The 12,765-nt window shown below is 40.5% G+C and overlaps 1 protein-coding gene and 1 long non-coding RNA gene across 4 annotated transcripts in view; one reads left to right on the forward strand and one right to left on the reverse strand.

Annotated features, from left to right (window-relative positions):
- The window catches only part of GNG2 (G protein subunit gamma 2), a 122,945-nt gene that overhangs the window by 56,015 nt on the left and 54,165 nt on the right, over positions 1-12,765 (forward strand). The window contains exon 3 of one of the 3 annotated variants that reach the window (XM_025870049.2): positions 12,444-12,517. The exons of the other annotated variants lie outside the window; for them this stretch is intronic. Coding sequence (XP_025725834.1) covers positions 12,508-12,517 — 10 coding nt within the window. The 5' untranslated portion in view covers positions 12,444-12,507. The remainder of the gene's footprint in view (positions 1-12,443; positions 12,518-12,765) is intronic. 3 annotated transcript variants of the gene reach the window in all.
- LOC141373244 (uncharacterized) overlaps positions 1-12,765 on the reverse strand; it is a 49,769-nt gene that overhangs the window by 17,042 nt on the left and 19,962 nt on the right. The window contains exons 2-3 of the long non-coding RNA XR_012378986.1: positions 8,272-8,398; positions 6,621-6,717 (exon numbers count right to left, since the gene is read on the reverse strand). This is a non-coding gene — a long non-coding RNA (uncharacterized lncRNA). The remainder of the gene's footprint in view (positions 1-6,620; positions 6,718-8,271; positions 8,399-12,765) is intronic.

Here is a 12,765-nt window from a genome sequence, read left to right on the forward strand (position 1 = left end):
CAGAATTGCATGATTGACCAGATCTGACATTCTAGAGGAGACTTATTCCCTGCAGGGTTACCAGCCTAGATTCTTTCTTCTAATGTGTCAATGATTCTAATATGAGGCCAAAGTCCCCACACTGGGGAATAACATCGTGTGGGCAGTCCTTTACCAAAACCTTACCCCAGACAAGGTATAATCCATATTTCAAATACTGCAATTTGCCTTTCAGTTACCTGGCTTGGTTTTGTTTTGTTTCCTTGAAGTGGGAGAGGGTGTGGGAAAAGCTAAAATACGTATTTAGGTAAAACTGCTGAAGTTCACTAACTTTTGCTGGGAGTTATCTTAACCTGTAATCTTATAGTTTTGCTTCCAGAGGGATGGAGTCTAATCATGTCTGCTACCTCGTTTCAAATGGTGGGTGGGGAGACAGGAAGCCGAAGTGATGATGTCACATCTAGGTTGATGGTATATGGGCGTTTATTGTTTTATTTTAACTTTTCTGTGCCTTTGCAATTTTAAAAAATAAATTGGGGGAAAATAAAGGCATTAAAAAATAAGGCTTATGGTGGGGCGCCTGGCTGGCTCAGTCGTTAAGCGTCTGCCTTCGGCTCAGGTCATGATCCCGGGGTCCTGGGATCAAGCCCCGCATCGGGCTCTCTGCTAAAGCCCCGCATCGGGCTCTCTGCTCGGCGGGAAGCCTGCTTCTCCCTCTCCCACTCCCCCTGCTTGTGTTCCCTCTCTCGCTGTGTCTCTCTCTGTCAAATAAATAAAATCTTAAAAAAATAAAAAGAATAAGGCTTATGGGGAAGAAGTAAAAAAAAAAAAAATTGCTACTTATGGGATCTCTGTACTGTGGGAGGGCATTATGGGATTAGTGGTGTTTTCCTGAGCCACCCAGGAGCCCCCACAAGATTATTTTCAATAGGAATCTTCCCAGTGGCTTCTTCAAGAAAGATCAATGCCAATAATTCATTTAGTTTCGTGACAAACATATTTTCATCTGTAGGCCCATATTATGTCCATAAGTAAGCAAATTATTTTATTTGCATAAATGAGTTTCATAAAGGATATGCAAAGTTCTTTCTGGCCTAATTTAAAAATTTTTACCCAATTTGCCGTATTTAGTAGCCCTATTTGAGCTGGGTTTGTAGGAATTTCCACTGGTGCGCTTAATACTGGGACTCACTGTATAAAGTTCAAGGGTTTTTGCTTGCTTGCTTGCTTGCTTTTTTATTTACTTTTGCAGGAGATCTTTAAGCACTTTGTAGTCCTTTCCTTGGCTCCTGTGTAGGTCTGTCACCACTTTTATTCCAGCAACAGGCTGCCATACATGGTAGCGCCATTGCACAGGGTTCATTAGGCAACATGAAATGGACGTCAAGACCAAGGTAAAACGGAAGAAGACCGCCATCTTGGGCAGCTTCATTAAGACCACAGAAATCCTGGTGAAGTAGAGCTGACCACAGTAGCTATAGCTCCTGCTTTAATCCTTTCTTCCTGAATCTTTCTGAAGGATTCTCCCTGCTCAGGTATCCAGGGTGGAGGAGGGGTTAGAATAAATGCTAACGGTTTTGGGAAAAGGTTTGGTAAATCATCTTGTATGCTAAGCTCCTGTGTAACATTATCCGATAGTAAGGAGATGTCAGCAATCTTTAGCTATTTAAAGCTTTAAATAGACCACATAAGTAATGTGCTTCAGGTATTTATCACTAATTAATTAATTCATTTGTAAGTGAAATACCTGATTAAGGCAGTCTAAGGGAAGTTCCTGCGCAGCCCTGATGTGGTGGGTCCACTAACAGATTTTAGTCAGTGAAACTTGTTGGGCAGGTTCCCATGGGCCAGTTAGCCTGATCAGATTTTATTTCAAGTGTTTTTGTGTACGGGTATGTATTTTAAGTGTAGTCTGGGTTTGAACTGGTATTTAATATTGGCCAAAGTCACTCACAAATTCTTAGCTTTGGGAGAAACATAAAGATAATGTGGTTGGGATCCCGTGATAAAACAAGGGAAATGGACAAAAGATATGCGTGACCTGGTGTGATGCCTGTTGCCATGTGCACTGCCGTCAGGAGGGGCCAAAGAGCCTGTCACTTCATGACTTCTTCCTTGGCTTTGATTTCAGGGGTAATTTCTTTCTACTTAAAAGTTTGCTTTGCCTTTACCCTGTCAGAAAACTATGTAACCCAAAGTGTTCACCATTTTGCCTCAGCTAGTAAGAAACTTGAGCCATGTTTAGAGCTCAAGTATATTAATCAGTTTAATTATCTGTTCCCTATGCTCCCTTTCATCTTCTTTGTTCTTTTCTTAGAATAAGGACATTGTCCTTAAAGGAAAAGAGCCTTGTAAAGGCAGTTAACTAGCTCATGGATAAGAATGCAATGTGGGGTTGAGAAATTTATATTTAATTGTAGTGTGTCTCTGCTCTGTTATAAGGGAAAAGGACATATTTGAGTGTAATAATTATGACTGACTTATTCTGTGTTTTGTTCCTTATAAATTGTTATTGCCTGAAATAAAATGAATAGAATAAAGAGCATGAACGAATGCACTGAAGATACCTAAGCTGCTCTTAGGATATAGGATTGATTTAGAGAGGCAGCAGATTGAACTTAGGATAAATGGAAAATGAGAGGGAAAATGGATATAAATATAACCTATTAGAAGCTACCAGTTCTCTTTTACCAGTAGACTTATCAGTATGGGGTCTGGCTCACACTCCCTTTCAAGCAAACCCCAGGGCTCACTGATGCCTTCCCCTCTAATCAGAGCTAACACGACTTTTCATGAAAAATAACACAAAACAAAAAAACCCTTCCTCTATAAATTTTAGGTCCTTAAAAAATTGTCTCTGCAACAGAAAATGGATATTTTTTCTAAAATGGTTTGTAACAAAATGCTATTTGAAAAAAAAAAAAGTGGCACTGCCTTAAATTAGTTCTTTGAAAAAAAGCACATACTTAGCATGAAATAATCCTTTTTGCCTACCCACGTGAAGTAAGGGTATGTGCTGAGAACTTTGGAAATAGTTGCTATACTCTTTTCTCAGGCAGAAACACACCAGACACACCACATCCAGGGTTTTTTGTTCTCCTGGGAGTCTGGCAGGAGGTCAAAGGTGCAACAATATTTGTTGTACAGTAAACCTATAATTACTGTCATTTTTAGAGAGGGAGGCATTAGAATAGAAATACAAAGGATACAGTGGGACTCTAAAAGAATATAAAAGTCAACCTTAAAGATAAATTCCTTAAGAACAGGAACCTCTTTCTCTTTATTTCTTTATCCCCTATTGCACAACGTACTACACAGAAGAAGCATCAAATGCATAAAGAATGATTGACTTGGTGGTTGAAATTAGGCATCATTCTATCTACATAATCATTTTATTTCTGTAGGAAATTTCCTTGTGTTGAGTGGTAGCTGATAGTGTCTAAGCAAGGGCTAATTTTAGATGGAAAGTCATATTTTAGATCTTATTATTTAGCCAGAAGAAAACACAGAAATTGAGTGGGTGCTGGAACATATCCATTATTTGCCCCCTGGAGATAAATGGAATAGTTGAGAATAGTGTACCATTGGCAGAACATGGTGGGAAAATTTGCACATTGGCTTCCCACGAGGACCTGTTCTGTGCTGTTATTTCATATTTCAGTCACTGGGATGCCTATGTTATAACATCTTAAAGTGTTAACATTTCACCACCAAAATAATTCTGAAAAAAAGAAATGGAAATTAATCAAATTAAACACACTCTCCTGGGAGAACTGGATTTGTAGCTAGTGCATCTTCATCAGTGGCCAATGAGAGAGGAGGAAGCCAGGAGCAGAAGTATGGGGCCCCTGGAGACCTAGCTGCGTGCAGTCTGGTGGGGGCAGTACAGGGCCACCTTGGATCACACCCAGGTTGGTGTAGATATCCCAGGTGTGCAGTGTGCTGGACAGGGGATGTCAGGTAGAGAATAGTATAAGGTACCAGTGTCATCTGCCATCTGCAAAGCTGCCTCCCATTTAATAGTGTTTATTAAGATTCAAGGAGGAAGTTCTGGCCATTGGAGGTCTGGCAGAACACCCAGCCAAATGGGGGCAGAATGTAGGAAACATTACCTGGGTGCCTAGGTGTTCTGCAGCTCTCTGGCTATCAAGCTGTAGGGCTCAAACCTCACCCATTGCTGCAGATCTGATTTTATATATAGTGCCAGGCTTGTTCAGGGCTGGCTTGGGTACCAGGTGAGCAGAGCCTGCTGAAAATACAGCTGTAGGTAGAAAGGAGAGGAGATGGTGGCTAGGAAAGACCTGCCTAATGGACTTGATCTAAACCTTTGGTAGCCCTTTGGCATGGAGGCACATCTCCATCTCCTCCCCCCACCCCTTCCAAATGATATCTCCGTTCTGAAATTTCTTCCATCAAAGTAGAAGCAGTCCCCAAATGCTCTCAGTCACCACACTTCCCAGTGAAACCCAGCTGCTGCTGGTAAGAGGGATGGAGAAGGAGCAGTTTTTCCACAGATGCTCTTGTGCAGCCCCAGGAGGAAAGCACAGGAAAATTGCATCCCGTTTGTCAGACAGCAGTGACATGACTGATTTCCTTCATACTGCAGTCTCCTCTGGGATCTTCCTATAAGATGCAACATCCTCTAGGGGATTAGAGCCAGAACCTTAGCCCATTGCCGAGTTTATTAGAACCATCCTTAGCCCATTGCCGAGTTTATTAGAACCATGTCTTTTTTATTACTTAACATTCAGAAAATGGTATAAATCTTGCACGGGCTGAATTTCCTCTGGTTAAAGGTATTTAGGATTAATCAAGGGAGATTTTTGTTCCCCGAAAGTAAAAATCAGGCTTTTTTTTTTTTTTTGAACCGTACCATTGAGCTATTTTGCCGTGGTTACTTCAATCATAAAAGCAAATCTGAATTTTTTTATCATTTCCTCATCAAACATCAGAAATACTGTATTATTTTAAAACTAACAAAGAAGCCCCACCTCCCTCTCCAAAAAAAGGGAAAGAGACCAGAGCTACAGGATAAAGAGCCAGAGTGACAGGGGGAAAGCAGTGGGATTCGGTGGCATAGAAGTGATTTTTATTTAACAGTGTCAAAGACACCTGCCGAGGTTGCGCCCTAATAAGATTTGGCCACATCACCAAGATGGAATCATGCGTGTTGCTAAGGAGCGGCGCTGCCCTGCTCAGAGCGGCTTTCTACTCAGTCTGCTTCTTAGTTGTTCTTATGTAGACATAAGTCCCAATGGAGAGCACTTAAAAAAATGAGGTTGACTTTTATCTCCTTCATTTCAAGAAAAGAGCAGATTTTGTAGTTTCATCTTTGTAAGATGGGGCTAAGGTTGAACTCAAATTTAAAAACTATCCATCCCAACTTACACAAAAGTCTTTTCTAAAAATAAAAGAGCAGTTGCTCATCTCTGGCGTGGTCCCCGAGAGAGTGCCTATTTACCTTGTTTTGCAGACTCTTTTCAAAATCAGTAAACAAATAAATACGCTAACATCTATAGCACAAAAATAAGACAGCTTTTACTTGGAGCTGGCTGTGGAATAGAAACTAAAGTGTATTGGTTACTTAACACAAAATTAACACTGCTGACTAGAATCTGTTTTCCTGTGAAAGAGTTCAAGACTAGTGTCGTTTTTTGGAGATACTCTTACACGTTACCATCAAGGAAACCGAATTTAGAAAACTTTGTAATTCAGCTAGAGTAAAAAGATTTGTTAATTTAAATTCTATTAATTCACAGTTGGTTTCGTTTCTGACAGTGACTGGATTGACATTTCATTTTACTCAACAGAACTTTTCTTTGTGGATCATAAGGCGAGTGATTAAAATGCAGTAATTTATAAACAAGATTGTAGTGTTTAAAATGTTAAAAGAACGATTTGGTTTTGGACACCTTTGATGTCTTTAGAAATAGCTTTTTACATGTAAATAGCGAACATGCCAAACACGGATTGTTTTTTCTAGTCTTTCAAGCAAGTCGCTAATGAAATACCTTGTAGTACACTCAGATCACATACTTTGGAATTCACCTCAGAACTTAAAAAGTAATACATCTACCCTGAGATATTCCATTATTTAGGATGTTTTAGATTGGTCTTCCCTTCTGTTTAGTTTGATGACTGAGGTTGAACTAATATAGCCAGCCCCATCGAGGGGGTTCCTGGGCCCTGAATAAAAGGTAGCTTTGTAAGTCAGCTAGACTGCTGCTGATGGTGACTTTGTCTGTTTGAGCGTGTTCTGCGCTAGGAACGGATGGGGTCCAGTGATGGGGAGAGGTCATGAGCCCTGAAGAATAGACGTCTTATTTGGCAAAATGTGACACAGCCTAAGATCGTCTTTTATCACTGTGTTACTGAGTCTTTGGGGTAAGCCCATTGAACACATATGAATTGAGTACCTACTCTATACCAGGTTCCAGGCATTTATAGGCAAATAAACCAGATATGGCCTCTGTCCTCATGGAGCTTATAATCTGTCTAGGGAGACAAGAAGTAAACATACACACAACTACACATGCATACACACATACACATACACACACATGCACACTGCAGAAGTACTCCAAAGGATGGGAGCGAAGTGCCATGAGATACATACAGTAGGGAAGACTTAGTTTGGGTACAACTTACAAATGCAAAGGTCCAGGTGCGCATCAGAGATTTGAGCTCTGAGAATAGTACCCTTTGAATGGTTCTTAGTCCTTCCTTCCCATTCATCCTCTGTAAACAATGGAAGATGACAGGAGTGCCCCAACCGTGAGTTTTAACTATGTTACTACTGATGTTGGCCATTCTATGCCAAGGCATCACGAATTTATATAGCCCTAAAAATTGCAATTGTTGGGGCCGTGGAATTTGGGAGGCAATGTAGAACAGTAAAAAGCATATTGGGCTCCTTAGGAAGACCTCACTTCTTCTTGGGATGGAGAGGAGAGAAGAGGGCAGAGGTTCTTAAACTCTCTGTGCATCCATTTCCAAAAATGTGAGATGGAGGAGAATATTCGTACCCACTGTATAATGTTGTGAGAATTCAGTGAATCAATTTAGAGTAAAGTACTTAGAACATGCCTGCCTCTGGCAAGTTCTTAAGAAGTGTTACTATTATTACTAGTGTTGCTATTGTTACTAGTGTAATGGTGTTACTACTGTTACTGAAAGGAGGTCACCTCCTTGAAGGATGGGACTCCAACAGAAGCAGAATGCTTAGGACACTGGAGTGAACATATAAACAGAATAGTGTGTGGAAACCAAGACTTACATTTCCACAATTCCTACCATGCTCCCTTTGTTTCCGGCATGTTTTAAAGGGGCAACATTGTATTGCTGGAAGAGGGGCCATAAACCATGGAGTGCTTTATTTGATACCCACAGGCACTCTCTTCTTCCTTGGGACAAGGCAGGTGATTATGCCTCTGGGTATGAGGGGTACACAGGCTATTAAACTAGTGCTAATTTCATAATGCTGTCACACCTGCGGCCAGGACAAGACGACCACAGAGATAAATGCCATTCCCGGAGGGGCTTAGATGTGGATTCTCCTAAGGCAATGAGTTGTTCTTTTTAAGCAACATAATGAGATCTTGTAAATTAAATCTGGGAAGGATTTTTCAAATCATGAATAAATGTATTAGAATAATATAAGTATTAACTGTAGCTGACTTATACATAGATACTGTTTTAACGAAGCTAATACAGAATTGCAATAAACAGCGTCATTTTCTCTTCACTTCTTAATGCATACCGATCTCTGAAATCCTGTCATTTTTTTCTTTGTACTGTTTTCCTTAGCATTTCCTATAGAGGTACCACCTGCATCCAGTTATATGATGATAAACTCATTAAATGTTTAACAAATTAAGGAGACTTTATATATCCCCTTTTTTCTGTGTATGTGTGTGCATGTGTGTATGATCATGTGACAAACACGTCAAACTGTATAACTCAGTCCCTTTCCTACGTACTCCTCAGATTTGGGGATGTCTGAAATAGTTTAGGAGATTATGTTTCTTGAGTAAAAGAGAGAGAAACCAGGATAGTATGATAGGAAGGAAATTGCTTGTGAACTCATGAAATATAAAATGTAGCTTTTTTTTATAAAAAAGAACCTCATTCCCTGGCATTTTTCTGGAGGCCAGTGCACTAGGATCTCTCCTAAATGTTCCTTGTGTGGGTAGATCCCTTTCTTGGGGAGAAGACCCCAAGTGGTTGTGACCAAACCAGTGCCCCTTAGCCCTGACCCCACTCCCTGTCAGCCAGAGACACTGGAGGTTTTACCTCAGAAGTCTGACACTTGGCCCTGCCCCTCCTTTGTCCCTGGCCGAGTAGCATCCCCCATTGAGCCTCCACTCCATCTTCAGTTTCTTCTCCCTCTCCAAAGACTGCTCAGAGGAGCTCAGTTTTCCTAAAGAGTAAGAAACAAAAAAGTCTTTATGTGGAAGTCTGTTTAAGAAATATCCGACTGCTGTTTATAAAGGCTCCTTTCATTCTGTTTGCTGGTATGTGCTTCCTGAGCAGCCGCGGGTGGGACGGCTCAATGGAGTCCAGTCAAAGATTGCCACTGCTAATTTCCAAGGCTGCCCTGGGGGTGGAGGAGAAGGGGAAGTGCTGTGCATGTGGCCATGTAGGTACTACCCACAAGAGTTACTCAGAGGGGCCCCAGGAGCTCAGCCTGAAACAGCCCGACATACGTCGTCTTAGCAGGGCAGGTCTTTCCGCCAAATAACTTTATGCATTCCCGTGTACGGGGTGGTTTTCTTTTTCACAAAAGACCCTTATTTTAAAATAACAACTGAGCAGAGAAAATAACAGGCGTTAAGTAGGAAACAGTTGGAACCCAAGGTTTCTTTCTGCTGCCGGCCTGCAAAGCACTGCCACGGTAAGCCAGTGTGTTGCATTTCCTGCGGAAGCCATCAAGATGGCGCCCAGGGCCAGGCAGAACTGTTCTGCAAGAGTTCCCTGTTGGGTCTTGGGTCTTAAGTTAGAATTACATTGAGGTCATCAAGCCTGGAGAAAATCCGAACTGTAGAAGTAAAGAGAGGGTTGGTTTAGTGATTCACAACATTTTTGAAGCTGTGAAATCAAATGGTTACTTTGAGTTTTCCCCCATCCATACACAAATATGTATGTAAACACATTTACATTTTTCCATTCTGTACTAGTAAATGTCTGTGTGTGTGTGTGAGTGTGTGTGAGCTTTAGATTTAAGTAAAAAGACACTTGTTTGTGGGACTCTAAATGGATTTCATAGTGCCCTCTTAAGCTGGGAGAATGCAACTGCATACCAGGATTAATCTGGGAAAAAGTTTCACTTTATTTTATCTAAAAATTATTTTATAGTAAAACAAACATGGAATAGAATGAGAAATGGATATGACTTTAAGATAAAAGTGGAAGGTAGCCCTTGCTTATGACTGGAAAGGCCCACAGATTCCTGAGGGGCATAGATTTACTCTCTTCTCTCAGCTTTCGCAAATACTCTAAGATGCCTTAGCTAACAGATGGCCATACAGGTCCAGCAAGAATGGGCAACAGAAATCAAAAAGATTCTCTGCCTAAAGATACTTAAATTCCCCACTCCCGTTTTTATTCTATAATTATAAATTTATTAGCCTTTCCGGTTTCTCTTTTTAAAAGCATAGGTCTCTTGACGGGTTTAAGCTGTTGGTCATTCACATCTTAGTATGAATTACCATATTAGCTCTATCTGATTAATTACCTAACTTATCTAATTAATTACCTAAATAGCTGTTTCGACTGGCTTCGAAAACCATATCAGAAACTGTGAGTTCCTAATGTAGGGTCACTTAACTGTTTTGTGGACTAGAGCAAGCCAGTTCATTCGTTTGAGCCCCAGTTTCCTGATCTGAAAATAGGAATGCTAGCATCTGCTTTGCCATAACAGAACAACTATGAAGTCAGGATGACATAATTCACATGGATGACCTTCACAAGTTATGAAGTACTATTTAAAGATCAGTCACCACTCAGTACTTTTAGTTGAGATTAGTGATATATCTTCATGGTTATTAATACAGTTTAGTTGCGATTAGTTAACAGATAAAGAAGAATGGCACAGGAAGAGGTAATTTTGAAATATAAGACATTTGGGAAGATCAGGCTCACAGCATTACCTCACTGAGGGACTTCAGTATTTGAGAGTATTACAAATCAGAGCAGAGAAGGGAGAGAAGAAGGAGGCAAGAAAATGCCAGAACACAGTTCTGTTCTGCAGTTCAGCGTATGAGCCTTGAGGTAGAAACACCCAATGGCCCCAGCTGCTATCCTGGAAAAAGTCGATAGTTGAGATTCATCTTCAATTGTTAGGCAACCCCCAAGACACAGTCTATGGAGTTCTGGGTATCATATTTCTCAAAATAAGGATCTGCCAAAAGTATACGTAATTTAAGGTGAACACTGGTCCTGCTTAGCTTTCAAAATACGTAATGCTCTTATCTACTTCTGATAATCCTGCCCATTGTCTCTTCTTTGGTGTGCATCATCTAATAATAGCAGCAACCAGGTACTAGGTCCTAGGTATGTACTACGTACATGCACTAAGCGTGTACTATGAATGGGCAGCTATTCTAGCACAAAGAACTAGACACTATAATACTCCCATTTTACAGTTGCCAAAACTGAGGCTGAGTATTTAAACAACTTGACCAGTTGGTATATGGCAGAAGATCTGACTGCAATGAGGTAGTGTGACTACAGACCTGGACAGATTCTGTCTCTCCTTCTTCCCAACCCATGGCAGAACCATTGTAAGTAACAGTAATTAAAATGTGCAGAAGACAAGAAGCGCTCAGAATCTGCTTCTGTGAAAATCAGAGGACACTCTTCTTTGGAATCTAGTGCTCCAATTCTCTTATACAGGACTTGACTTTGAAGCCTTAAATATACTTGGGGAGGTGAGGATGGAGTAGGGCCCAAAAGGAAAAGGCTCCAAGGAAGTAGTCAGTCGTCTTTTTGTTTTGTTTTTTAAGCTAAATAAGAGTTTGAGAAGAACAGAGGTCTAGGGACATTGAGAATGTAAAGTGTCAATTTTTTAAAGAAGTGCCCCCCCTTTTTTTAAGAAGTAAACTCTCAGATGTGCTGTTAGCCATGATAAGTTACACTGAGTTGTTTTGCTGTCTTGCAAATCTTCTGAAATCATCAGTTTGACATTATGTTTGCTTCTACCTCCCGGCTTCACCAAGGCACATCTAAATTTATTTAGAGAAAAGTCGTGAAGAGCAAAGCAAAATAGTGGACTTTAAGCCTTAACTTTTAAAAACATGCTCTCTTCCCTTCTAAACAAGTCATAGAAATTCAAGGCAAAAGTAGATTCATAGGTAAGGAGAAAGGCAGAGGTTTTATGTCTGACTCAAGAATGAGCTCTGGACTAACTTTTGCAGGCACAGAGGGTACGGTGGGCAGAAATGTAGGGCGAAGTTTGATATTTCAGCACCCCACGACCGACCCCGAATCACTGACACAGAATGGTGTTGCCAACACCTCTGTCACAGATTTCTATTTTTTCTTAATTTGGGTATAGTTGACACACAATGTCACAGTTTCAGGTGTACAGCATAGTGATTGAACAAGTCTATGTATTATGCTGTATTACACCACAAGCAGAGCTTCCATCTGTCACCACACAATGCTCTTATATCCTTGACTATATTCCCTATGTGGTACTCGATCATTTTTTTTAAGTCAATAAAAAACAGACTACCATTTATAGTCTAGGTATTAAAGTCACCAAAAGATAATCATCTTTTTGAGAAAATACTTGGATATAGGTGCCAGATGTTTGTATTTCTCTATTTTCAGACTCATTCATGTTCAACAGCTTTTTACTTAGGGCCTGATCAATAGTAACTGGAGTGTGTGGAGACCTTTCCTAAGCTCATCATCAATCAGAAAGAGGCAGTTCTTGGAGGCAGATGGGACTGTCTAAATTGAGGCAAGTTGCCAAATACACTTCTACTGGTTCCTTTCCTTGGGCTATTAATTAGAAATGTCTTTCCTCATTCCTGGGCTGTGCTGACTTTCTTGTTTTTTGTCTCCCCTGACCATTAGCAGTTCCGTTTGGTCAGATAATCCCATTTGAGTGCATAGGTAGTCCGGCAACATGGCAAATCATTTTGTCTGGAATCAGATGTCTCCTGTTTATCTGGAACTGATATCATTTTGAATTACAGTCACTACACATCTTTTCTCTGTTCCCCTTTCCCGGTTTAATAGCATTAAAAGTGTCCAAACTCCGATTTTCGTTTATAATTCAGTGTCTCCAGTTCGATTAAGATCCAGCTGCCACTAGATGAATAACAATAAATAACACCAGACCTGCGAAGTCAGTCAGGTCTGATTCTTTATGTCACTGGCTCATATTGTGATTCCACAATGTCCCTTACACAGGAATTGCAAAGCAAGTTCATAGTAGTGCTTATTTTGTTTTCTAGGGGGACTCTTTATGCACCAGATTCTTCTTTTTTCCCTCCAGCTTCATTGAGATAGAATCAGCATATGACATTGTGTAAGTGTAAGATGTGCAATATGATGATTTGATTCATGTATATAGTGCAAAATAATTACCACAATAAGGCTAGTTAACATCCATCACCTTACATAATTAGTGATGGATTAGTCAGGCTCATGACTAGTGTGTGTGTGTGTGTGTGTGTGTGTGTGTGTGTGTGTGTGTGTGTGGTGAGAGCATTTAAGATCTTTCTCAGCAACTTTCAAGTTCATGATACAGTATTGTTAACTATAGTTACCATGCTG

This window comes from Callorhinus ursinus, unplaced genomic scaffold (assembly GCF_003265705.2).
Source record: "Callorhinus ursinus isolate GAN/ISIS: 27379988/994484 unplaced genomic scaffold, GSC_fseal_2.0 scaffold8, whole genome shotgun sequence".
NCBI lineage: Eukaryota > Metazoa > Chordata > Mammalia > Carnivora > Otariidae > Callorhinus > Callorhinus ursinus.